The sequence below is a fragment of the Xiphophorus hellerii genome, chromosome 6 (assembly GCF_003331165.1).
Source record: "Xiphophorus hellerii strain 12219 chromosome 6, Xiphophorus_hellerii-4.1, whole genome shotgun sequence".
NCBI lineage: Eukaryota > Metazoa > Chordata > Actinopteri > Cyprinodontiformes > Poeciliidae > Xiphophorus > Xiphophorus hellerii.
Window position 1 is genome coordinate 23,530,878 of NC_045677.1, and position 27,165 is coordinate 23,558,042.

At 37.8% G+C, this 27,165-nt stretch overlaps 2 protein-coding genes across 5 annotated transcripts in view; one reads left to right on the plus strand and one right to left on the minus strand.

The window, feature by feature from the left end:
• The first annotated feature begins 1,475 nt into the window (after positions 1–1,475).
• Positions 1,476–24,050, plus strand: mppe1 (metallophosphoesterase 1). 3 transcript variants are annotated; one of them, XR_004339577.1, is made up of 10 exons: positions 1,476–2,069; positions 2,178–2,286; positions 4,603–4,706; positions 7,604–7,684; positions 9,905–10,013; positions 15,404–15,484; positions 20,187–20,309; positions 20,410–20,550; positions 22,235–22,411; positions 23,451–23,605. XR_004339577.1 is itself a non-coding variant. In XM_032564972.1 (9 exons), exons 1-9 carry the CDS (start codon positions 1,819–1,821, stop codon positions 23,631–23,633), a joined length of 1,182 nt encoding a protein of 393 aa, XP_032420863.1. In that variant the 5' UTR covers positions 1,481–1,818; the 3' UTR covers positions 23,634–24,050. The 3 variants fall into 3 exon arrangements, 2 of the variants coding, with proteins under 2 accessions (XP_032420864.1, XP_032420863.1); XM_032564972.1 differs by lacking the exon at positions 22,235–22,411 and having other exon boundaries at positions 1,481–2,069; positions 23,451–24,050; XM_032564973.1 differs by lacking the exons at positions 7,604–7,684; positions 22,235–22,411 and having other exon boundaries at positions 1,480–2,069; positions 23,451–24,050.
• Positions 24,051–24,890: 840 nt separating this feature from the next.
• LOC116721319 (guanine nucleotide binding protein (G protein), alpha activating activity polypeptide, olfactory type) overlaps positions 24,891–27,165 on the minus strand; it is a 76,688-nt gene continuing 74,413 nt past the window's right edge. For both annotated transcript variants that reach the window (XM_032564969.1, XM_032564970.1), the window contains exon 12: positions 24,891–27,138. In XM_032564969.1, the coding sequence (XP_032420860.1) occupies positions 26,992–27,138 (147 nt within the window). In that variant the 3' untranslated portion in view covers positions 24,891–26,991. The remainder of the gene's footprint in view (positions 27,139–27,165) is intronic.

A 27,165-nucleotide genomic window follows, 5' to 3' on the forward strand; every position in this document is an offset into this window, starting at 1 on the left:
CTCACATGTTTGAGTGTGGCGCTAACCGGAAGTTTTGTGTTCTTCCAAAGTAAAAGCCGCAACATGAAGCAAATGTCATTTTGATCACACTAGAGTGACAAACTGTATATATTTGGAACAGTATATGTATATATAGCTTTTGGTAATAATTGCATGTCAAGATAAAAAAAAGACATACTGCCAACTTTTTTCAACGTTTGTAAGCTCTAATATTTTCCCATATACTAAATCTGATCGCAACAGTAATAATAACTGTCAAAAATGTTGGGGTTTTTTTTTTTTACCGTTTTTACTTCACTTATGTTATTGAACAATATTTTTTCACTTGCATGTACATTCTGCAAACTGTTTAAAAAAAAAACTGTGTTTGAACTTGATGGATCCTCAAATTATTACGTTGAAATAAATTTGTTCAAAGTTGTAAGAAAATTCATATTATGAAAATAATTTTCTAGAGATTAACCTTAAAATATTTCTGTCAATTTAAAAATGTATGCAGGTATCGTAAATCACTGAAAGTTACGTAATGCTCTAATAAATATCTACAGGAGAGCAAAAACACAATTTTTACTAATTGTGAAATTGAAAATTTAGCTAGAAAATAATGTTCTTGTCATCCAAAAAAAACAGAATAAAAAATATGCAATGTCTGATAATTCTAGAAAAAATATGATTTTTTTATTATCATGTTGCTGTGATGCAGAGTAAACTATTAGCAATCTTGCACCCAAACCTTTTGACAGTTGAGTATAATAATAATAATAATAATAATAATAATAATAATAATAATAATAATAATAGTTAAACCTGGAAAAAAAGACAAAATAGAAACGCAACAAATTGTTGTATGGAGGGCAGATCCTGCCAAAATCGGCAGGAACACAGGCAATAATTATATAAAAAATAAATAAATGAATCTTCTTTTGCCCTTTTTCCTTTAACTTTTACAAAGAGTCAGAGGGAAAAAGAAAAGAGAACATTAGGAAAATAAAAAAGAAATCTGTAAATAACTTAACAAAGGAGAAAATATAAGATGAGACAGTACAAAGTAGAAATGTTAGAGAAAATAAACGAATAAATAAAAAAGTGGCAGTAAAATAAAAAACAGAATGAGAAAAATTATAAAAACATAACAGTAAATACAACATGTGTTAAATAAATACAGATTCTAAAAATTGAAAACAAAAAACAAGGAAGCTAAGATTTGAAATAAAATTGAAAATTAAATATTTATAATGTTAAATTAATTGTGTTAAAAATGATAAATTAGTGTTGATTCATATGTAACCAAAGTTCTTATTTATTTTTTTAAAAGTGATTTCTGGCACTTTATCAAACCATTTATTTTTTATTACCAATTTGGGCAGTATCCGTCCTCCATAAATTTGTAAGCAACTTCAAAATAAACTACATTTGTGCTGAAGACTCGCGGTTCGGGTTGTCTTTCGTTGCTTTATTTTGTAGAAATCTATAACCGGAAGTGTCGCTTCCAGCTTGACGGCGCTGAAAAGCTGCCAAACAGAGGCTGACTGATGCTGCCCGCTGCGGTCTCCCTCAATGAGCCGAGGCCGAGCTGAACTTTCACATCTCCTCCTCCGCCGTCTGGGTCCACAGAACCGAACCCGAAAAAACGCTTCTTTGTTTTGTTTTTTCCTCAGATGCTCCACAGCCATTTTAAATTGAGCATCCCTCTGTGGGAGATTTGAAATAATAATAATACTAATAATAAATAAATAAATCCCTCCGGGTCTGAACTGAGGAGATGCCTGACGGGTGGCTCGGTTCTTCTGGGCATCCCGAGCACCGATTAGCGGAGAAATGCTGAAGTTTAGCGGCAGCTCGGTGGTCGCGGCGCTGCTCATCGCGGTGGTTTTCGGCGCTTTCTTCTTCTGCGAGTATCTCATCTACTTCCCGACCATCCTCAAGTGCGCCTGGCCGAAGCTGAGCCGTGCCCGGGGCGGAGAGGGCACCGACGGGCGGCCGGCGGACGCAGCGGTCCGCGCCATGGTGCTGTCGGACACCCACCTCCTCGGAGCGGTGGGGGGACACTGGTTCGACAAGCTCAGGAGGTAATCTCTCCATTTTACCCATCCATTTTAAACACCAGTAAGGTGAGGTGAGGTGAGGCAATAAGAAGAAAAGCCAGAAAATGACAGCGGGGTTGTTTCCAAACGCAGGGAATGGCAGATGGAGCGGGCTTTCCAGACCGCGCTGTGGCTGCTCAAGCCCGAAATAGTCTTTATTCTCGGGGACATCTTCGACGAAGGCAAGTGGAGCTCCCAGAAGGTAACAGAGCTCCATGTTTTCCCTCCTAATGCAGCTGCACTGCTTTTGGATCATCCTAACGATGCTTGGAAATAATAGTAATAATAGAGGAAATAAACTGTACATGATGTGGATTTAGAGGGTTCTGATCAGATTCTGATTCTGTTTGGGCCCACAAACTGCAGGGTCTGATGTAAACATCTGCAGCCTGCATCCATCTCTCCACACAATGCTCCATTTATTTCACTGCTGCACCGATTTTGGCCGGTCAACCATTACCGATTTTTAAAAATCCTGACCTGCCGATTCTGATTTTGGCCTTTACCAATTTATTTTGTTTGAAATGTTACAAGATATAGCAAGAAAGTCCCTGAGTTGGCGACACTGAGGTGAGCATTGTTAGCTGCAAACGAGCAGAAGTGACCTGGTGGGCCGGTCTGTCAGTCAAACCTCTCTCACAGGAGAGCAGAAAAGGACTGGAGGATTTTTAGACCTTTGCTGAGGTAGATGAAATCCCAAAATTGAGGAAATTGGAGCTGATTGGCCCATAAATCGACTGGCCCATAAATCGGAGCACCCCTAATTTATTTCATTCACGCTGTAAAAATCATAAAATCTGAAAATATGATGAAATATAACCATCAAGTTTGAGCAGTTTGTGAAACATAAATAGAAAAATGTGCAATAATCGCTTCTAATGTCATTTCTAGACCCAGCTGCAGCTCTACTTCTTCAGTGTTTGTTGAATCCTGAATAAATGTTCTGACTTACTCACGATTCTTTAGATTATATTAGGGGTGCACCAATTTATCGGCCCAAGTTAATTATTCAAATTATTAAAAAAAAAAAAATGTCTAAGGAAACCCAGGAGATTGCATCAAATAATTGACTTCTAGCATACCAGAAAATTATTTTGCATCTATAAAGAGAAGAAAAAATACAGAGAAAATATAAAGTTAACAGTTGAAATAACAACTGTTATTTCAACAATAATTTGCATTATTTGCAATAATGCAAATTGGAAATGCATTATTTGCATTTCCAATCTTCCTTCTTCCTTCTTCTATTGCATTTCAATGCATTTCAATAGAAGAAGGAAGTAGCAGAGTGAGGAAATGTAGCCAGTTTGACCTCCAGCAGCCTGAGCCTATTCCAGCAAAACTACAGAGATATCTCAGGATAAACTAACCCAATATAAAATAACATAGTAACGTAACATAACATAACGCAGCATAACGTAAAATAACATAAAGAAAAATAAGAACATAGCATAACATACCATAAAATAATGTAAATTAACACAACATAACATAATGTAGCGTAACCAGAATCAAACATGGAGAAACAGCCTTCGCCTTCTAAGCACCATAAATCTGGAACAAACTTTCAGAAAACTCTGAAACTGCTGAAACATTGACTTCTTTTAACCCCTTAACTGGCGGTGAAAAAGGCAAAGTATTCAAACAAACTAGATTTTCCCATGGATGGGATACCGCCAGTTAAGGGGTTAATTAAATCCAGACTAAAACCCTCCTGTTTAGAGTTTCTTTTGAAGCACAATAAATAAGGCTGGACCGATTGCAGTTTTCTGGTTGATCACAGATGACCAATCTTTAAGAAAACTTCACCTGCCGATTCCAATTTTGGTCGAGACCAATTTGTTTTTGTCTGAAATGTTGGTCAATATTGTTAATCGTAAACGAGCAGACATAATTTGGAGGACCGGTCTGTCAGTCGAACCTTTCTCACCAGAGAGCAAATGGTCAGCGGCTGATTCTTAGACCTTCGCCAAGCTAGATAGGATCGTGGATAAAATCGGCTTCACATGTAAAAATCGGCCGATCACCGATCTCCCAAAATTAAGGAAATCGGCACCGATAAATCGGTGCACCCTTCATAATAAATGAAACGTTAATCAACATTTTGATGTGTAATGACGGCACTTGACACAATTTAATGTTTCAATCACTGACTGTGTGTTCTATGACTTTGTATTATTATGCTGTAAAGCTCTTTGAAATGTCTTGTTGCTGAAATGTGCTATACACATAAACTCAACTGATTGACTTGACATAAAAAACTTTTCCAGGTTATAAATATCCTTTCGCTGCTAAATCTCCTCACGTGTTAATAGTTTCAGCTCTAATAGGAAAGCAGCATCTGAGGGCCAATTAGAGCCTCATCACAGAAAACTTTAAACCCCTGAAGTAATTATCGGCCTCTGGCGGGGCGCCTCGACTCGGAGCAGCCACCTCGGCCTTCCTTGGAGATCCCACTAGGACTCCTGAACTGCTCAGGTGAATTTCTGAAACCTTCTCTCTCTGTTTTTCTCCGCAGCACTGGGAGGACGACGTGCGCCGCTTCCACAGGATGTTCAGACACTCCTCGGACACAGAACTGGTCGTACTGGTCGGCAATCACGACATTGGGTTCCATTATGAGTAAGCACGCAACGCCTCTCCGTTTTCGCTTTGCTCCTTTTGTTTAAAAAACAAAACAACGGTTGATCTTTCAGAGGCAGGACGCTGCTGAAAATCCTGACGAATTAAACACTGAGATTAGAGCTCACACTCCCTGAGCATATTCATTTTTTTTTTTTACTGTTAAACACAAAATCTTACCAAATATTTCCTGTCTGGTTTCTAATCAAACATTTTTTGTGAAAACATTTGAGACAACATTTGTTTTGAATAAATAAACTGAATTAAATGTCTTAGTACACTTGAAATATGACAAAGCTAACTTACAAGAAATAGGAACTTGCTCTAAGCCAGTAATTCCTAAACATTGATAAAAATTACTAGTTCCACTGGCAGATTATTTCACTTCTAATATGGGAAAAATGTTTTATTATATGTGAAATAATCTGCCAGTGGAACTGGTACTTTGTATCAATATTCAGGAATTAGCTGAAAAGTTACAATAAAGTAAGTTTTGTCTTATTTCAAGTGTACTAATATATTTTCACTAGAAACTAGACCAAGATAGTTGGATACATTTTGTGTTTTTACAGTGCTGCTTCCAGAAATACTCTGAGGTTTCAGAAAGCTGCCAGGAGTTTCAGTGTAAGCTTCTCTGCTGCAGAGCCAGAAAAACAAAAGGAGACTAGTTTGTCCACATTACATAAATGTTTCAGAAATATTTGAGGTGTGAACCAAATCGGGACGAGTTTAGTTAGGTAACGCAGACTTATGTGCAGTAAATGCTGTCAGGAATGAGAACACACTGCAAAAACACAAAATGTAACTTAGTACTAGTTTCTAGTGCAAATATCTCAGTACACTTGAAAAGAGACAAAACTATATTATAAGTAACATTTCAGCAAGATAAATGAGCTTTTTAAAAAAATAATTCTAAAAAGTACAAGTTCCACTGGTAGATTATTTCACTTATGTCATTTCCCCATGCTACAAGTGAAACTTTTGATCAATATTAAGGAATTACTGACTTAAAACAAGCTCCTATACCTGTTGAAAAATTATTTGTAAGTAAGTTTTGTCTTATTTCAAGTGTATTAAGATATTTGCACTGGAAACTAGAAAAATAAATACTTATGTTAGATTTTGTGTTTTTGCAGTGCACACAGTTCTTTGGAAAACACAAAAGGCTTTATTGACTGAGGTTTCCTGTCAATTCTCTGTGTGACTGTGTGAAGAGAAGCCCAACCTCCTTTTTCTATACAATAAAGAGAAATGCAAAGAAAGAACTGGCAGAATTGAGTCCAGACAGTGTTTGACAGCGATTCGTCGCGTCTGTTCTCAATTCTCCTATTCTGCAGAAAAGAAATCAAAAGAAACCTAATCTCTGTCTCTGGCTGATTCTTTGCAGGTTATGACAAAATAAACCTATCACTTAACATCAGCTCTCTGCACACCACCCTGCTGCACAAAGGTGAACCAAACACGGATTACTGCACCACTGCAAACTTGCAAAGTCTCGTTTTAGGAAGACACTCAGCAGTTTTTTTTTATATAACACAGGGCCTAGAAAAATATATAAATGTTGAATATTATCACATGCTGTCCAGATCCACATTTTATTGGGATTTTGTGTGGTGGATACACAAACAGTAATGCATAATTGTGATGAGGAAGGAAAATTAGACATGATTTTCAAAATCTCAAGTGTTTACATTCAGCCTGCTGTTAGTCAATACTTTGTAAAAATTACTTTTTGCTTGGGTTACAAATCGAAGTTCTTTGGGAAATGTCTCCACCAGCTCTGCACCTCTACCGACTAACTTTCTTTAAAGAATTTCACTCTTACTTTACATTTAAAAGTCAGTTTTTCATAATATAACTCAATGTGATTTATATAGCATGTTACACTACGTTACGTTAATATACATTTATACACACACATATATATAAGCTATTATTACACATAAAAAAACTATTTACTTAAATATATTATATCTTATATTACAATATATCAAACTCGTTATCTTGTTTACTGTAAATTTAGTATTTATCAGCTGGTGTTACTTTCAAATATTTTAAATATTCTGCATTTTTTCGGTTTGTTACTCCTGTAAGATTCAAATCAATAGCCATAACAACACTGCTATGACATAAGATAGCTTCAAAAGATGCTAATGATAGTAGGTATGCTGTACAAATAGAGTAGCTTAGCAACGATGAACATGTTGGTATGGGGTGCCCCTAGACAGAAATCTGCCCAGGGCTCCAAAAAAGCTTGTGGCAGCCCTGAGATATTTAAACGTATATCTATTGCTAGTATCTCCAACATTTCCCTGGAAAACTTGATTATTAAACCACCATAGAAACAACAAAACTTGTCAGTTAATATTTTTTTTGCTAATCTGTAGACTTTTTCATGTTTTATCTTATGAGTCGCTTAATTTGCTTCTTTTGGAGGAATAATTCAAAATTATGCAATATCATCAACCCATGAAAATGTAAAATAAATTAAGCTGAAATGTTTGTAGTCTGGCAGCAAACTTTTTAAAAAAAAGGATTTTTTATTTAAAGTTTCATACAGCAGCGCCGCAGCTCTTAGTGATTCTAGTTAATTTTTGATGCGATGTTTAAGGCTTGCGCTACGTTTCAGAGATGTTGCGTTCGTTGTTTTTCCAGAAGGAAACTGACACACGACGCAGAAAATAATCTCGCAGTTAAAGTTTTGATGCATGTGCTTCAGAGATGTGGGATTATGTCGACATGGGGCTGCTCTTATGGGCTTTGATTCAATCTGTGGAGCAGGAATTGGAACTGGCACAGCTCTTATGTAACAGTGCATGACAGGCGTGACGTGCCAGGCTGAGCAGCAGCTTTTTAACCCTCACTGTTTGCGCTGTCGTGTTGTGTCTCCCCTGCAGGATGGACTGGTTCAAGCTGCAGCGCTTTGAAAAGGTCTTCAACGCTTCTTCCACCAGGATTGTTACCAAAAAGGGAGTCAAGTGAGTGACAAGAAGTACAAAAGCATAAAATGCTGCAGCCATTAGTTAGGCTTCTTCACAAGAAAAAAAAATACACAATATTATTTAGTTTCTAGTCAAAATCATTATATACCTATTGTAAAAATTCTCAGACATTTCCTTTGTCCTGCATCCCATTTTAAGACATAGATTTTTTTATAAAGTGGGATTCTGTTGAGATGCTATGAGCCAATAAACTTGATTAAAATTTTTTAGTTTCAAATCTAATTATGTTCTGATATAATTTTATTAATGATGAAAAATTGGCATGTTTTTTTGGAACATCTCACGTTATTGAAACGATAATCGGATTAGTTGTGATAAATCAATTAGTGAAATAATTGTCAACTAATTTAGTAGATGATTAATCGATAACCTGAGTACAGAGACTCAAAAAAATTTAAATTAGCTGAAAAATAGCAGCATGTTAAGAACAGTAATTAAGCCAAAACTATATAAAAGAAGTAGATATTTTGCCTTTAAGGTAAAATCATCTTTGTTTTTGAAAATGTTTTACTCAAAACTCAAGTGGGAAAGTTTTACCTTCACTCAGTTCAAATTCACTAAAGAACTGAGTGTTTTAGACAACGAAATATTTATTTTAATATTCAGAAAAGGAACTGAATTATTTGCATTTTTTATTTCTAATATCGTATAAAAAAATCTGTAGAATGTGGCAATTTTTAAAAAATCTGCTGCAGGAGATCTTACCTGCCGACAGCCATCACCATATTCAATAAATCTGAATTAATACAACAACATTTAATTTCTCTTTGGGATTAATAAAGTATTTTTGAATTGTAGTTGCTGGTGTAGTTTGGAGACGTTTTATCGTCTGCCAGTTCATCAGTGCCAGCTTTCAGCAGACATCCTGGGATCTTATCGGGAATTAGCGCTTTCCCAGGACTGATCCTGTCGAGTCTTGGCCGACTTTAGCGATAAAAGCTGAAAGGTCGGATGGTGGAGGAGAACCAAATCTCTCCCTAAAGCTTCTGGATTTGATGCTTCGAATAAAGAGTTGCTGAGCCGATCTGGAAGAGAAACTTCACTCTCCTCTGCCCTCTGTGGGGTTTTCCTCTGCCAGGCTCACCTGCTCTCCGCTGTGTTTTTGCTGCGTTGGTGCGTTTTGCAATCCTGATCCCTGTTAAAAGTGCAGACGCTGCTGAGTTGTCCCAGCATTGCAGGCTGCATCACCTCTGTGGTAGTCAAAGGTTTATAACAGCACTCATGCAACCTACAGTTAACTTTTGTAGATTTGTTTGAATAAATTAGGAAGGTGCATTAATACAAACTTAACTTTATGTTGAAAAGCTTCCCAGGTTTTTGTTGTAAAGTTTCTCCACCAGACAGATGGAGTTGCTGCTGCAACTGGAATCAATGATTTCTCAACAATGCGTGAAAGGCAGCGTGTAAACGAACGCGTCAGGGAGAAAATGGGTCATTTATTCTGACAGGATTGTTACTGTTCACCGTTCTGGAAAAAAATAGAGTCTGGAAAACGATGGAAGTTCGTGGAGAGGTTTCCAGGTCTGGATTAGAAAAAAATGATTATTAGAAAAATGGTGGTGATTAAAGACTCTAATCCCTCACTTACATGTTGTTCCATCCATCCAACAAAGCCATCATCCATCCATTCATTCATCTGTTCATCCATCCAACAAACCAGCCATCAACCAACCTCCACCCATCTATTTGTCCATCAACCATCCATTCGTCCATCCATCCATCCATCCATCCATCCATCAAACATCCATCTGTCTGTCCATCAACCATCCATCCATCCAACAAACCAGCCATCAACCATCCATCCAACAAACCATCATCCATCAACCAACCATCCATCCATCCAACAAACCATCATCCATCAATCCATCCATCCAACAAACCATCAACCATCCATCTATCTATCCATGCTTCTGTCCATCGTCCATCCATCTATGATCCCTCCATACTCAAATCCATCCACTTGTCTGTTCATCTGTCCATACATCCATCAGTCCATCCTGTTTAAACAGAACTAAGAACTGAGTCAAAGTATCTGTGATAATTTACCATAATGAGTCTAAACTTCACTTAAAATCTGTCGTACCTTAAAAGAAAAACTGAAAAACATTTCCCCATGAGGTTAGAAATCCCCACCTGCAGGTAAATTAGCAATAAAAATCTGTGCATCCTCTGTGACTGCTCCCCTCCTGTTTGCAGCTTCCTGCTGGTGAACAGCGTGGCGCTGCACGGCGACGGCTGTCCCATCTGCCAGTCGGTGGAAAAGGACCTGATCAAACTCTCCAGAGACCTCAACTGCTCGCTTCAGGTGGGAGCAAGTTTCTGTCAGCTTTCTGCGCCAGAGTTGGGTAGTAACTAGTTACATTTACATTATCTTGACTATTTTTTTTAAGAAAAAAAAAACAATAAAAAAAAATAAAAAATAAAAACTTTTAGGAGTATTTATACTATGCTGTACTTTTTACTTTCACTTGACTAAATTTATTATGAAGTATTTCTACTCTTACTTGAGTAAAATTTCTGGGTCTAGGACAGGATTTATTTCATTACATGTTCACTTCTTACCTGAAATATGTTAAATACAACAAATATTTATTTAAAGTGTGATCTATTTCTTAACATTTACTTGTCACTTTTATTGTTTACTCTGAACTGTTTAATTACACATTAAATGTTTAAAGATGGGCTCTTTCATCTAGTTTGATTGTTTACATTAAATGTTCACTGCAAAATGTCTGATTATATAATTGTTGACTTTAGTCACATAAAATGTCTATTTCAAAATATAATCTTTCATTACATCTATGTTTACCTGAAATATTTTAAATATCAAATTGTTACTTAAAATGTGATTCATTTCATCACCTGTTTACATGCAACTTGAAGTGCTTGAATCAAATGTTTTATGAATGTTTACCACATTAAAATGAGAGAAAAAATGAGAGAAAACAGCCACTTCCAACTGAACACACATTTCAACACAAATGGTTCATGTTCCTCTTCAGAGTGAGCTGCCTTGCTGAGCTTCTCTCCTTGGGTTTCCTCCTCAGCCTCTCAAACTTGCTCCTCTTCTATAGCCTCCACTACTGTGTTTTCATTATTTACCTCTTCTGGGGTAAATAATGAAAACACAGTCTCTGTAACTTGCTCACCCACTTGTTGATCCACCATGGTTTTGCTGTACCGCCTCTTTAATTGACGCGCATGTCGGTCCGATGTCGTGGCGTTTACCTCGCAGTGACCCAGATTCAGTCTGGATTGAGCTCATCCATTTCATACATCGGTTTGCCTTGAGGAGGACATATTAGAACACACATCAGTATTAATACTGTAAATTCGATAAAACTAGTAAAATAGTTTACTTCACAATAATGGAATAACCTGGATGTCCACTGACAAAACTCAGACTGTGCTACATAAAAATTATAAGCCCAATCTAAACAAGGTTGACCCACTTAAATGAACTCAACATAACTGAACATGAGTCACCCGGACAAAATCATAGCAAAACATTATGACACAACACCAACAAAGCGAATTTAGACACTCACCAGAATGGACATGTCTGGAGCAAACTTGTAGATAACTTGGGATGTTGGAGAACGTAAAATCAGGACGTCTCACCGCTGATACCTGGGATATTCGTCTCCTTTTCGTTAGCTCCGATAGCTTAGCTCCGATAGCTTAGCCTCCTCGCTTTGTTTACAGGCAGGAAAACAGTGAAACGAAAGTCCGTTTTCCATCTTTTTACCGTTTCGGTCGTGTGATCGGACATTACATCCAAGTTCGTACCATTGCTAAATTATTTTAAGTAACTTAGATTCAAAATGTCTTTTTTTGTCGGTTATGTATATGGCCCCTGAAGATGGCGCTCATATCCCTACGTCTGGAGCAGTGACGTCACGTTCCAAAGCACTATAGAAGAAGAAGAAGAACCGAAAGTCCTCTGGATATCGAAGATGGAGGACAGACTCGTTGATATGTGGCAACAACTGGAATGTTTGTTCAACATTTCGTGTAAGGCAGGGGTGTCAAACTCCAGTCCTCAAGGGCCGGTGTCCTGCAGTTTTTAGATGTGCCACAGGTACAAAACCCTGGAATGAAATGGCTTAATTACCTCCTCCTGGAGTAGATAAGTTCTCCATAGCCCTGCTAATGACGTAATTAAAACCTGAATTATTCTATTCAGGTGTGCCTCTGCACTTTTAGATGTGCAGAAGCCCATCTAAAAGTTGCAGGACACCGGCCCTTGAGGACTGGAATTTGACAGCTGTGGTGTAAGGCATATCACAACCGAAATGGAAAGGAGAAGACTTGGACCGAAATTGCCACCACCCGGTAACTTTTCAGCTGTCCATCGTAAGTTCGTTTTAACGATAACGTTTATTCACTGCAAATATTTTATAACATCAAAGCAGCAAAGACTTGAAACCATATAATCAACCGGTGAAGCTAAATGAGACGACAGAATAAAAACACAGTCTAAACACATTGCAACATAAGTAAAAAAAAAATAAAACTGCAAAACTCACCTCATAGTGCAGCAAATGCCGCTGCTCGCGATGTCTCCAGTACTCTATTTAACACTTTCTTTTTGTGACGTCTTTAGTCGCTTAAGAGAACTCCACTGGCCAGTGCCTCTAAATCGTCCGCCATGTTTGTTTACTCTTAAGTCACGTACCCTATCGCGGGGGTTCTTCTTCTATAATATCGCGGGGTTTTACTTAAATCTTAATATTTTTGAGTGAAATCAGGTCACAGAATACGACCAAAACTAATATATTTTTTATAACATCTGTGGTCTCTCTAGTTTTGAAAATCGGGAAACAGTTTTTAAATCCTGCCGTGGGACATAAGCCCTTCGTTTAGAGTTGTATTTGACATCCATCCAGCTTAGGGCGCCACTGGTTTCAGCGAAACCGTTGATACAGAAACAAAGATGGCGGCCATACCAGAACGGGAAAGAGAAACGGTCAAACCAGAGTCCGGTGTGGGATGTAAAATGTACTTTATGCGGGTCTAGTTTGAAATATAAACACTCGTTAAGCTCCTTACGTTTCACCTTAAATAGATGGCGCTCATTCAGCGTAAACAATTAAACATGATTAACGCTAGGAAGGCTGGCACTTCATGGAGCGAAGTTTTAACATTTCTTCAAGAGCAACCACGGATAGTACTTCTATTTGAACATCTGTTCATTGGGAATTACATATTTTATTCTGAACATTTTTCTGTCCAGGACTGAAGCTCAATAAAAATAAATGTGAGTTTGGCGTCAAAGAAATTATGTTTCTCGGAGACAAACTATCTGCCCAGGGTGTTCAACCAGATGAAGATAAAATAAAGGCTATCTTGAAAATGCCACCGCCTGTCGACAAAACGGGTGTCCTACGCATCATGGGGATGATTAATTTTATAGGAAAATTCATTCCCAATTTGAGTGCAAAGATGACAAACATTCGCAGACTCCTGTACAACGATAGTCAATTCCAGTGGACAGAAGTTCATGAACAAGAGTGGAAGGAATTAAAAAAATATCTGACTACGGAACCGGTGCTCATCTTCTACGATCCAACTAAAAAAATAAAACTATCTACAGATGCCTCAAAAGATGGGCTTGGAGCAGTTCTTCTTCAGGCTGAGAATGAACAATGGAAGCCAGTGGCTTATGCGTCCAGAGCCATGACCAAAGCTGAATGCAGATATGCTCAAATAGAAAAAGAATGCTTGGGGCTGGCTTATGGACTAGAACGGTTTCATAACTATGTGTATGGTCTGCCATCTTTTGTAGTTGAAACAGATCACCGACCCTTGGTTGCCATCATAAAAAAACATCTAAACGAGATGTCACCAAGGATTCAGAGACTTATGATGAAGATGCAGAGGTATGAATTTACATTGATCTACACTCCAGGGAAACATCTGATTCTTGCTGATGCTCTGTCTAGAGCCCCTACAGACATTAGTGTGAGTTCAACTGAAGAGGATATTCAGTGTCATGTGAATTTGGTGTCCACTGTGTTGCCTGTGTCAGATGGAAAGCTACAACAAATAGTTGAGGCAACAGCTAAAGACACAGAGTTGCAGTTAGTCATACAGAATATGGATGAAGGATGGCCAATAGGCTCATGTTCACAGTTTTTCAATGTTAAAGCTGATTTAAGTGTTGTGAATGGACTATTACTGAAAAACAACAGGATTGTAATTCCACAAGAGTTACGACAGGACATTCTACAGCGGATTCATGAGGGTCATCTAGGCATTGAAAAATGTAAAAGAAGAGCTAGGGATTCAGTTTTCTGGCCTGGACTAAATAAGGACATTGAGGTACTAATAAGCAAATGTGAAACATGTCAGACATTTAGAAACAAACAGAGCAAAGAACCTATGATAATAACTGACATTCCTAAATCACCATGGCTGAAAGTGGGAATGGATTTGTTTCATTTTAAGGGTAAAGACTATTTAGTGATCATTGATTACTATTCAAATTATCCAGAGATGGCTCTATTAGCTAATCTGTCATCAAATTGTGTCATAACACATGCTAAATCAATCTTTGCAAGGCATGGCATTCCACATGTTGTGGTGAGTGACAATGGACCATGTTTTAGTAGCAGAGAATGGCAAAAGTTTACAGAACAGTATGATTTTAAGCATGTAACATCAAGTCCACATTATGCACAGTCGAATGGAAAAGCGGAGAAAGGTGTTCATATTCTTAAACAACTTCTGAAGAAAGCTGCAGATAGTAACTCTGATCCATATTTAGCTTTATTAAGCTACAGATCATCGCCATTGCAATGTGGGTTTTCACCTGCTGAGCTTTTGATGAATCGGAAGATTCGTACAACTCTGCCGAGTTATGACAGTAATGAACAAGGTGCAAAGAAGTCGTCAAAGTTGGAGTACAGGTTACGACAGCAGAAAGTAAAACAAAAGTCATATTATGACAGATCAGCTAAGATTCTCCCCACATTGTCATACAAGGACCCAGTAAGGATTCAGGATGATGAGGGATGGAATACTAAGGCAACTATTCTACAGGAAGTAGCTCCACGTTCATTTGAAGTGAAAACTGAAGATGGACAGGTTTTGAGACGAAATCGTCGCAGTTTGTTGAAAATTCCATTAGAGCCTGTTGATGAGTCGAATGAAGATTCTAAGGACTCTCAGATTATTCCTACAACTGTAACACATTGCAACATGGACAGTATTAGGGATGATCCACCTGTGTTAAGAAGATCTACCAGAGTGGTGAAAAAACCTGATAGGCTGAACTTGTAAAAAAAAAAAAAAAAAAAGGGGGGAAAAGTTGAAATGTCTAAGTTGAAATGTCTGTATTTTGTAATTCAGTGTTTTATCTGTCTCATACAATGTATGTTATTCTTTGAACTTTCTTTTGTAACATTCTTACTTTAAAGAAAGGAGGATGTGATGATTGAATGAATTATACTTATGCCCACTAGGTGGCGATCATGAGTTCATGTGAATGCATAAATGTAAAGAATAGAACAACAGAGTTAGAGAGTCTTGGGTGACATGCCTGTAAGAAACCTGTGTGAGCAGATGCATGAAAGGAGACTTTAATAAAAGTGTCTGAGCATTACAAGACGCCTGGTCATTATCAAACACGAATATAACAGAACATAGTTAATCAGAGGTAAAAACAGTCCCTGTGTGTTTACTCCTGTGCAGATGTCGCAGTCTGACGGTGAAGAGACAGAGAACTGTGAGGGCTCCCAGTCCTATCCTCCCACCGCTCCCATCATGCTGCAGGTAAACCGGGCTAAAATCTGAAGCTGCTCCGCTCAGTCCAACATTTTAAAATCAGTTTTATGTGGCCAACAAAGATTATAGCATAGTGGGATAAATCTACTCTTTATGTAATAGTGTAAGGCTGCACCTAACGACTGTTATCAAGATGAACTGATTAATCAGATTTTAAAAATGCCTGCAGATTTTGCTGTGAATTATCCTACTGTATATAATATTAGAAATACACAAGATACAAATAATTAAAAAAAAATTTAAATAAGAAAATAAACGTTTTCATGCTTTAAATGCAACAGCATTTCTTTCATGTACGCTTGATCATTTGTAGCTAAGGAAGCTAAAAAAATATATTTTTTAATGTGAAAAGTTCACCTAATATTACTACAGTACATGACTAATCTGGTGATAATATTAGAACAAATTGATTAATAACTGTACAGCTAAATTTCTTGGCCTCCAAGTCACTTAAACTAGCTCTTTTAAATACCAGATCTCTCTGTGCTAAGGCTCTATTAATTAATGATTTCATCACTGAGCATAATATCGATGTTATGTTTCTGACAGAAACATGGTTGAATGATAATAATGAATCGATCGTACTAATTGAATCTGTGCCTCCTAACTACAATTTCTTCAGTGAGAATAGAAAACACAAAAAAGGAGGAGGCGTGGCTTCAATATTTAAGAATACCATAAATTGTAGTAAAATCTCTTTGGGTCACTTCACCTCTTTTGAGTATCTTGGAATTGAGGTTAAAGGCCACAAACGAACTTTGACTGTAACTCTATACAAAACTCCAACTTTTGTGGAAAATTTCTTTACTGACTTGAATGAACTTCTATCTCTCATATGTATTGATTATGATTACCATACCATACCATACCAACTTTATTTATAAAGCACTTTAAAACAACCACAGCTGATACAAAGTGCTGTACATCAAAACACAACATAACAATAAAAAAAAAAAAAAAAAAAAAAACATAAAATAAAAACTTACAGTTTAAAAAAAACAAAAAACAAAAAAAAAAACATACAATTTAAAACTAGATCCCGCTAGAGTTAAAAGCCAAATAAAATAGATGGGTTTTAAGACGAGCTTTAAAAGTGGACAGTGAAGGGGCCTCCCTGACCTGCAAAGGCAAGTTGTTCCATAATTTGGGGCCCATGACAGAGAAAGCCCTGTCCCCTCTGAGCTTCCTTCTTGATCTTGGTACCTCCAAAAGCAGCTGATCTGCGGACCTAAGAGACCGATAAGGTATGTATGGGTGAAGAAGCTCAGAGAGGTAAGCCGGGGCAAGATTATGTAGTGATTTAAAAACAAACATAAGAATTTTAAAATGAATTCTAAAATATACCGGCAGCCAGTGAAGTGAGGCCAGGACAGGGGTCACGTGTTCCCTCTTTCGAGTTCCTGTCAGCAGTCGTGCAGCAGCATTCTGTACTAGCTGCAGACGTGAGAGCAGCGACTGACTAACTCCCAGATAAAGTGCGTTACAGTAATCCAATCGAGTTGAAATAAAAGCATGGATCACTGTTTCAAAATGCTGCCTGGAAAGAAAAGATTTCACTGACGCCAATCGCCTTAAATGATAAAAGCTGGACTTAACCACGGCTCTGATTTGGCTTGTTTAATAATTGTCGGTGATTTCAACATTCATGTTGACAACCCCCAAGACAGAGGGGCAAAAAAGCTCGCTAATATTTTAGAGACTTTTTGTCTAACACAACATGTCAAACAAGCAACACACACTCAAGGACACACACTGGACCTGGTTATCAGTAAGGGTGTGAATATTTCCAATGTCTCTGTAAATGATGTCGCATTGTCGGATCACTTCGCTGTTATCTTTGAAAGTTCTTTATCTTTTAACCCACTTGGACAAACAGCAACCATCACAAAACGTTCTCTCACTGAAAACACAGCAGAAACTTTTCATCAAATCTACTCTTCTTCCTCACCCTTAAGCTGTAATGATGTAGATAAGTTGGTAAATGATTTTCAGTCTAAAGTCTCAGATATTATTGATTCCATTGCCCCAATTAAAATGAAGGTTGTGTCTGGTAGGAAGAAATCTCCATGGAGAAATGCACAAACAGTTAGATCTGCAAGACAACTCTGCCGTAGGGCAGAACGAAAATGGCGTAAAACTCAACTCCACGTTCATTGTGACATCTATAAAGAAAGACTACGTAACTATCATTTAACACTAAAACATGCAAGAGAGGCTTTCTTTGCAGATGTCATAAACAAAAACATTAATAATGCTCGAGCTTTATTTGCAACAGTTGACAGAATCACAAACCCTCCTGTGACGTTACCGCCTGAATTCCAATGTATTGCCGCCTGCAACCAGTTTTCTAGGTTCTTTTCAGAGAAAATTCAAAAAATCAGAGGATTAATCTGTACATCCACTATAAAGTCAGTACCAGTGCTGTGCCCAAACAAACAAATACAGGAAAAATTACCCAATTTCAACTACTTAATTATAAAACCCTACAGGAAATTATAAGTCAAATAAGCTCCAGTTCCTGCTGTCTGGATGTTTTACCCTCACATTTCTTTAAGAAAGTCCTGCCTGTTATTGCTACTGATCTGATCCAGATAGTAAACTCATCGCTCTCATCGGGCGTTTTCCCCCAGGCTCTGAAAACAGCAGTAATCAAACCACTTATAAAAAAGAACAATCTGGACAAATCACTAATGCAGAATTACAGGCCGATCTCCAACCTCCCATTCATCAGCAAAGTTATTGAAAAAGCTGTGTAAACAATTAACTAGCTTCCTAACTATAACCAACCTCTTTGACTCCTTCCAGTCTGGTTTTCGTGCTCACCACAGCACAGAGACCGCCCTCGTAAAAGTGTTCAATGACATCCATATAAATACGGACTGTGGCAGAACCACAGTGCTGGTTCTGTTGGACCTCAGTGCAGCTTTTGACACTGTTGACCATGACATATTACTGAATCGACTGGAGAGTTGGGTCGGACTCTCCGGTCCAGTGCTTAACTGGTTTGAATCCTACATAAAGAACAGGGATTTCTTTGTTTCAATTGAAAACTTTTCATCAAAGAGGTCAAAGGTCACATGTGGGGTACCCCAAGGTTCAATCCTAGGACCCCTTTTATTCAATATTTATATGCTCCCACTAGCTCAGGTTATAACAGGAAATAATATTAGCTACCATAACTATGCAGATGACACACAGCTCTACATTACGATGTCACCAGGTGACTCAGAGCCCATCCAATCACTGAACAGATGCTTAGAACAGATAAATGTGTGGATGTGCCAAAACTTTCTCCAGCTGAACAGAAACAAAACTGAAGTTATTATTTTTGGACCTAAAGAGGAACGATCTAGAGTTATAGATCTAGAGTCAATGCACAGCTTCAGTTATTACAACTGAAAACCAGCGATCAGGCCCGAAACCTGGGAGTAGTGATGGACTCTGACCTGAACCTCCAGAGCCACATAAAGACAGTCACAAAGTCGGCCTTCTATCACCTGAAGAACATTTCCAGGATTAAAGGACTAATGTCTCAGCCAGATCTAGAGAAACTCATCCATGCGTTCATCTTCAGTCGTATTGATTACTGCAACAGCGTCTTCACAGGTCTGTCCAACAAATTAATCAAACAGCTGCAGCTGATCCAGAATGCTGCTGCTCGCGTTCTCACTAAAACCAGGAAGATAGAGCACATAACACCAGTTTTAAAGTCCCTCCACTGGCTCCCTGTAGCTCAAAGAATAGACTTTAAAATACTGTTGTTAGTTTATAAATCACTGAACGGCTTAGCACCACAATACATTAAAGATATGCTTTTATTGTATCAACCTTCCAGACCTCTCAGGTCTTCCGGTTCTGGTCTGCTCTGCATCCCCAGAACCAGAACCAAACGAGGAGAAGCAGCTTTCAGCATCTATGCACCACGAATTTGGAACAAACTTCCAGAAAACTGTAAAACAGCTGAAACACTGACTTCTTTTAAATCTCAACTGAAAACCCACCTGTTTAGAATTGTATTTGAAATGTAATCAATTACAAATTTATTGATGTAACTTGACTTAATGATTGATTCTATATTGCATTGTGATTCTGTGTTTGTTATGATGTAAAGCACTTTGAAATGCCTTGCTGCTGAAATGTGCTATACAAATAAAATTTGATTGATTGATTGATTGATTAAAGGTGATTGATGGTAGATATTTTTTTTTTTACAGGATTTGAACCGGTGAATGTAAAGCTGGAGGAGTTCAGGGTAGAATAGATTTACAGACAGAAAAAAAAATTGTCTTTGGTTTAATTACTTTAGTTTGGTTTAATTATTGCTCTGAATATGTTTTACCATTTTTAAGCCTGTACTCTCCAGTTATTGATTAATCGATTACTAAATTAGTTGAGAATTATTTCAATAATCTTATTAATCACTATTAATACTATTAATCGTTTCAGCCCTAGAAGGGTAATTGTAATGTGACAGAATGTTTTGATCAACTGATTTGATGCACTGAAATACTGATCAGAAAATCTCCTTTTTTTCTTACAAATATTATGTATATTTATTGCTGTACTTTTAGCTTGATGCAGCGGCAGCATCAGACTTTTCTGTCTCAGTTTTGCAGCTTTAGGTTTAGACTTTCCCGTCTTTTATCTGACATTTAACACACAGATGTTCTGACATCTGCTTCTCCTGCAGCACTACCCGCTGTACAGAGTGAGCGACGCCAGCTGCACAGGGCAGGACGCAGCGCCGCCTGAGGAGCGCCACCTGCTGTTCAGGGAGAAGTACGACGTGTTGTCGAAGGAGGCCTCCCAGCGCGTAAGTCTTCTGCAGTATTAGCGTTGAGGTGATGAAAGCGGTGATGTAAGGAAGCAGCTTCTAAGGTGGACTTGGGTCTTTTCTTCTTTTCCCACCTCAGCTGCTGCAGTGGTTTAAGCCGCGGCTCATCCTGAGCGGACACACCCACAGCGGATGTGAGGTTCTCCATGACAACAAGTACCCAGAAATCAGCGTGCCGTCTTTCAGCTGGAGGAACAGGAATAACCCCAGCTTCATCCTGGTGAGTGGGGAGACAGAAACACTCTGCGCAGAGACAGATTATTTCATTTTTAGCTGTTTTTGCACCTTCAGGTTACCCTAAGTTTGTTACAGTAGAGTTTTTTTTACTAAACTTTGTAGTAAAAAAAAGTTTACCTGAAACCTAAAAGTGCTGGAATTTGTAAAAATCTACTCAATGAAGAGTGTAATGAGAAAACACATCCAATCTTAATATCGTTTTACTCGTTTATGACTTGATTTGTCCAGCTTCTGAACATGCGGCTCTATTTACTGTTCAGTTCAGTGAGTTTCATTGGGATTTTATGCAAGGTCTTGTATTAAAAACTGAAAAATCACAAAATCTGTACCAGGTATTTTTCTCCAGTTTCTAATGGAAATAAATTAGTACACTTGGAAAAAAAAAACATAAAAGTAGCAGTAACTTTTCACCAAGATATAGCAGCTGGTTTTAACTTATTAATTTCTTAATATTGGTCTAAAAGGGGCAGATTATTTCACTTATAACATGTGAAAAATGTAAGTTTTTTAAGTGAAATAATCTGGCAGTGGTACTAGTACTGTAGTAGTACTTTAGTTTCTCTCAGATGTGGGAAAAAATTATAAATTTAGGTGAATTTAGTTTAAGTTTTCAACACTTATTTTAGTTATTTACTTAAAATAAGCTCTGGAAAGTTACTCTTATGTTAGTTTTGTCTTATTTCAAGTATCCAAAGATATTTGCACCAGAAACTAGACCAAGTATACTTGGTAAGATTCTGTGTTTTTGCATTTAAAGTTAAAAATCTGAAAACGGGGGCTTTCATTTCTATCCAGCCTCTTTGTTTTCATTGAACCACTTGCTGCTGCTGCTGTTTCTACCAGAAAAGTCGTTTTTGCAAAACAACTCCAGCTCAGTCAGATTGGATGGAGAGCATCTGTGGAAATCATATTTATAAAGTTTTGACAGATTCCCAATTGAACTTTGACTGGGCCACTCTTAACTCCGGCTCACCATCAGTCCCTCCAGTTTTTTATGATTCTGCGATTGCGAAAACTCACACAAAATCAACAAATCCCATAGTTATAGTTGGGAAATATCCTTAAAAACAAAACAGTTACATACAATAGAAAAATATGCAAGTAGAAAAAATGAAGGGCAGCAGAAAGAGGAAAACAATCTTAAATTATTTTAGTTTTATTCCTATTAAATAATTGAGTTTATAGCAACATTTTCACATAAATGGTCAAAAATATTGGGTTTAAGTGATGCTAACTCCCACCAGCAGATGGCAGTATTTCTTATTGTTATGACACTGCTGCTTCAGCCTTACTTGAATTCTAGTTATAGTCTGTGATTGACATGACGAGCAACACAAAGTTACATTTACCATCAGAAATTAGCGCAAAATTCTTTGCAAATATTTCTAAATTAGCACCACAAGATCTGGTTTTTATTGCAAAAAATCTTAAACTATCAAGCAACCTGGTGGGACTGATCAAAGTGAAAAGATGTTCAATATTTTTTAATTTTAAGAAGTACTTATTGAATGTTTAGTAATATTTTAACGGTTGTTTAAAGGGTTTTATCGCTACGTTCTGGAACAGCCGACCCTTTGAGGGCATTGATGACGTTTATGTGGCCCAGAGTGAGTCGGATTTTGCCTCGCTGCTCTAAACCTGCGTTTTGCCTCTGGCTGTATATTCAGGGTCGCCGCGCTGCTGGAAGGCCGACCTCCTGTCTCAGCTCTTTTCCAGCCCCTTTCTCCCAGGAAGCGCCCCGTTTTTAGCTCCATCCATCCTCCCATCAACTCTGACCTGCTTCCCCTGTTCCTCCTGGAGAAAACCATCCCCACAGCATGATGCTGCCACCACCATGTCTCACGGTGTGAATGCTGTTTGTTCACTAATGTGGTCTATCCATCCATCCATCCATCCATCCATCCATCCATTAATTAATTAATTAGGGCTGAAACAATTAGTTGTCACGAATTGATTATTCAAATAATAAATGATTAATTGATTAATCGTTAACTGGAAAATACTGACTTTAAAAGATATTAAGATAAAAAAATACTTTTTGTTTGTAAACATTTTCAGTTATAGCTTCACCTGGTTCAAATTCTGTAAAAAATAATTTTAAAAAACCTGCCATTAATCACTTTTTGCTATGCAATTATTAATCAATAGATCATCCCTAGACTGTATTGATGTTAAGTCAAGCAGAAAGAGATTAGCTTTTCACATGCTGATGTTTTCAGTATTTTTTTTAGCTGCAGTTGCATAATTTGCTACAAATGATCAGGTGTATACTAAACTAATCCTATTGTTACAATTTATTTTTTTTTATTTAAAAAGGAATTATTTCTTTATACGTGTGTTTTAATGTATTTCTAATATTGTACAAATGTGCAATTTCTAAAAAAAAATCTGATTGATTGATTAATCATCAGATTAAACGATAGAATAATCAATTACTGTGAAATGCCTGATTGGTATTTGAGGTTAAAGGTCACCAAACATTCACAGGTATGTTCAACAGGTATCCGTGAGGAATGACTTCACAGCCAAAACAAAAGAAAATAAATGATAATTTTGCTTCTGTTGTTTTTTCTTTTTTTTATTGTAAAATTCTGAATCATGTTTTAATATTTTAATCTAATTGAATTAGGTTAGTTTGTTTTGTGAAATTTTGTGATGTTTCCTTGTATAAAAATCATTTGATGTTTGTTTTTTAATCTGTTTGCATTTTTCTGTTTAATTTTCTAACCTAATTTTTTCTTATTTATTCAAGAATACAAGCACTGATATCAGTTTTACTTTTTCTCTCACAAAAGAAAATGCTGCCGCTGTTAGCTTCCCGGGCGCCCTCTAGTGGCGAACGTGGAGAACTTACAGGCGGCTAACATCTGTCTCCCTCCCCAGGCGTCGGTGTCTCCAGGCGGTCACTCCCTGTCCAAATGTTTCCTCCCGGAGGAGAGCACGGTGATCGGGGTGTACTGCTCAGCCGGAGCCGGGCTGCTGCTGCTGCTCCTGGCGCACTGCCTGTGGATGAAGAGGCTGCTGCAGCTCAGCCTCTGCCTGCTGGGGAAGCACAAGTCTCTGTGAACTACGTTACCCAGAGTACACCTCGCCTGGTAACATACCCGGGTGTCTGGGCTGCCAATCCGTCCGCACAGCCTCAGTTTGTTTGTTGAATCATGTGAAGGACATAAGTATATTTATATCTATATAAATGTGTAAATCAGTGCTGGCATTGATGATGATGATGATGATAATCGGTTTTAAAGTCGGACATTTTTCGGACTGGACATGTAAATAAACGCTCCTGTGAGTTGGAGGTGCCAATCATGATTTATTTCCTTTTGTAAATCTGTTCTTGATGTCAGACCATCCGTCACCGCTGCTTGTTGTTTTTTTATGATCTGTATCAGGATGTATTTAATCAAGACTTTCTGTGCCAAACTGTTGACAAGTTTCTGATGAGATGTTCTTAATAAAGAGTTTTCTGGTGGAAAAAACGAAGCAGAGAGCAAGAAAATTGTCTATCAGCAATTATCTTTGCAGAAGCTTTATGGTTTAATTTCTAAATATGCTAGTGTTTATTTTTCACTAACATTTACTTCAGAAAACCTGTAGTAATGTGATGATGCGTTCAAATTACCTCGGATATCAGAACTTTGATACTGTTAACCAGTGGTGGGCACAGCTAGCTAAAAAGTTAGTTACGCTAACCCCAACAGAGCCTATTTAGCAGAAGCTAATGCTAAGGTGCTAACTTCAAATTATATATGCCCTTGAAAAACTACAACACTTTAAGCACAAATTTAATGTTGAAATAATTTACATATCTAATGCAATTGGTTATTTTTTAAATATTTTGTTCTCTTATTTCAATAAAGTTACTGGGGGAAAAATAGATATGAGTGAAAATGTTTACTCAACAGTTCCACGCTCATATAAAAGTATGAATATAAACAACTTAATTTCTTCAAGAATTAGAAGAATCTTGAAGAATTGGTTATCAAACAATTGATAACCAAAACGTTAACACAGACGTCACACTTTATTCAACTGAACGTTTACTAAAAACCCAAATAAATTAGTGTTTTATAATTTAGGAAGCTAGCAGCGCTATAGTTAGCAATAGCGCATTAGCATAAGTGTGCCCACCACCGCTGTTAACCAACTCATGGCTAAAACTCTTAAAATAGTTAAAAACACAGTTGGTTGCGGTACTTCCTGATTTAAAAAACGCTTCCCCCAACAATCCCAACGTTACCAAGCCTTTCTCTGCTCATTGCTGCCTTTAAAACACACACAAAAAAGAGGAAAAAACAAAACGGACACAGCTGGACACCAGGGTGGAAATAAAGCAAAGTCCTCTAATGTGCCTCTTTATTTAAAGAAAATAAAAACGTCATTTAATCATCCTCCCAAAGGCCCAAACAAGGCTTTTCGCACCTCCAGTCAGTTCACTCTCTTTCGGGGATAGACGTGTACGGTAGCAGAAGAAAAAAAGGCTGATGCTGTTTGTACAAGGAAAAGAGCTCATCTTGTTGGGTGCTGCTCACACATTCATAGTGCCTGTGCCATTAAAGTATGGCTCCAAAGGACCAAAGAATTACTAATATTGCACGCTCTCATTTATTCATCTTCATCCTAAACATGCTTTCCTATGTGTGTATGTATACATATTTACCGTATACATACATAGGTATGTACACCTAGGCACACACATAATTAAACATGTATAATTGTACATATATATTTATATAGACCTATAAATTTACATGTACATACATTTATAAAATTTTACACGCACGACATGCACTCGGCCTCGCATACGCACACGATGTGTCTGTGAGTCTATGTTTCTCTTATGTACACATGCGCACAGGCACGCACATCAGCACAGATCTCACACATTTCATCTCAAAAAACTAAAATAAAAACAAAAAGAAAAAGTAAGTTGGTTCCTATTAAAACAACACCAGGTTGCAATTTGGACACTTTCAATGGATTTTCCAATGTTTGTTTAAAGCTGTGAAATTCAAAAAATATATTTATATATATTTATATATATAAGGAGAAAAACCAAAAGCAAAACTAAAACAACGAGAAAAAAAGAAAAAAAGGCATGGCGCTGCAACATCTGGTCTTCACTGCAGGTAAGTGGTTAATTTGCATAATGTATACAGGTTTTTAGGATTTTTTTTTTTTGTCCATATTTTTTTCTTTTTTCTCCCCCGTTTTTTACTAAACAGCATTTCCTTTATTTTTATAAACCAGAAAAAACTAAACTCTACAGAGAAAGTCCCCTACCCGCAGTCTCTTCGCTGCCGATAGAGTTTTTGACATCAAGCTGTACAGCGCAGTCGAAAACATACTTACATCTGAGCTCATTTACAGGTACAGCCATAATCAAGGCACAAAGATCTACAAGTAGATTTGTTTTTCTTTCAATTAAGTTGTACAAAATAATATTACATTTTACAGTCTGTACAGGATAATTCGACCTTGCACAGTGTACAAGTTAACAAAAAAAAACAACAAATAAATTTTTTCCCCTCCCGCCCTCCCTCCCCTTCAGTATCTCTAAGCTAAAAAGGGTGGGAAAAAAACAACAAAACAATAAAACAAAACCAGAAAAAGGACGCCGGTTCGAGTCCGTGGAGGCAGCAGGGCTAAGGTGCAGAGAGCTCAGTCGTCATCGCGTTATTTCCTGCCCTCCTTTCCCCTCCTTTTTTATCTCATCTCTCGCTCCACAAGTCTCTCGGCAAGCCAACATCATGACAGGGCGGGTAATAAATATTATGATGCTACATTGTGTGTATGTTTCCTCTGGAGAAATAAAATAAACAACAATAAAAAGAAGAATTTTTAAAGGAAATGGTTCCTCTCTCCATCAAACGATGGAGGAGGCGGCGGCGGCGGCGAAGTTACGGTGGCGGTTCATTCCTGCCTCTACACTGAGGTCCTGTCGGTGTGTGTGTGGGTTTTTTTTTTCTTTTCTTTTTTTTTATTTCCACACTCTTTACCAAAGCAGGTTCCCAAAAAACAATAATCGGGGCAAAAAAAATCAAAAATAATAAAATCAGGAGGTAGCCCGAGGCTTAGTGGAATGACAAAAATGAAGGCATTAAAAAAAAAAGGAAGGATTCAAAGAAAAATATTCAAGAAGCAGCACGTGACAACTTTGTTCCCCGAACTTCCAATAACATCATCGGATTAAAGGGGATAAATCAAGAAAAAAAGTACAAAAAAGTTGAAAAGATGAAGAGGATTTGACACACTTCAGTAGTACTTCATATTCCTCGACAGGAGGGGGAATCTGAGGGTCTCTGGGGAGTAGAAAGGGTTCGTCAAGGATGCAGAGTGGCAGAGAGGAAACACAGAGGGGCCAACAGAGAGAGAGAGACAGAAACAGAGAGAGAGAGAGAAAGGGACGCGTCTCTGCCGTCCATCACAACAGTTCGTACTGCCGCAGGTGCATTCTCTGGATGATGTCCCGGCAGTCGTTGAACACCCGCCGGATGTTCTCCGTGTCCACGGCGCAGGTGAAGTGCGGGTAGCAGTAATGTCTGCCGTCGCCGCTCGCAGTGCTGATCCGCTGCAGGGGAGACGACAGGAAACCGTC

Coding starts and splice junctions, on each gene's coding strand:
- mppe1 (XM_032564972.1), top strand. CDS start 1,819: ATGCTGAAGTTTAGCGGCAGCTCGGTGGTCGCGGCGCTGCTCATCGCG. Junction 2,070..2,177: donor TGGTTCGACAAGCTCAGGAG/GTAATCTCTCCA, acceptor TTCCAAACGCAG/GGAATGGCAGATGGAGCGGG. Junction 15,485..20,186: donor CCGCTCCCATCATGCTGCAG/GTAAACCGGGCT, acceptor CTTCTCCTGCAG/CACTACCCGCTGTACAGAGT.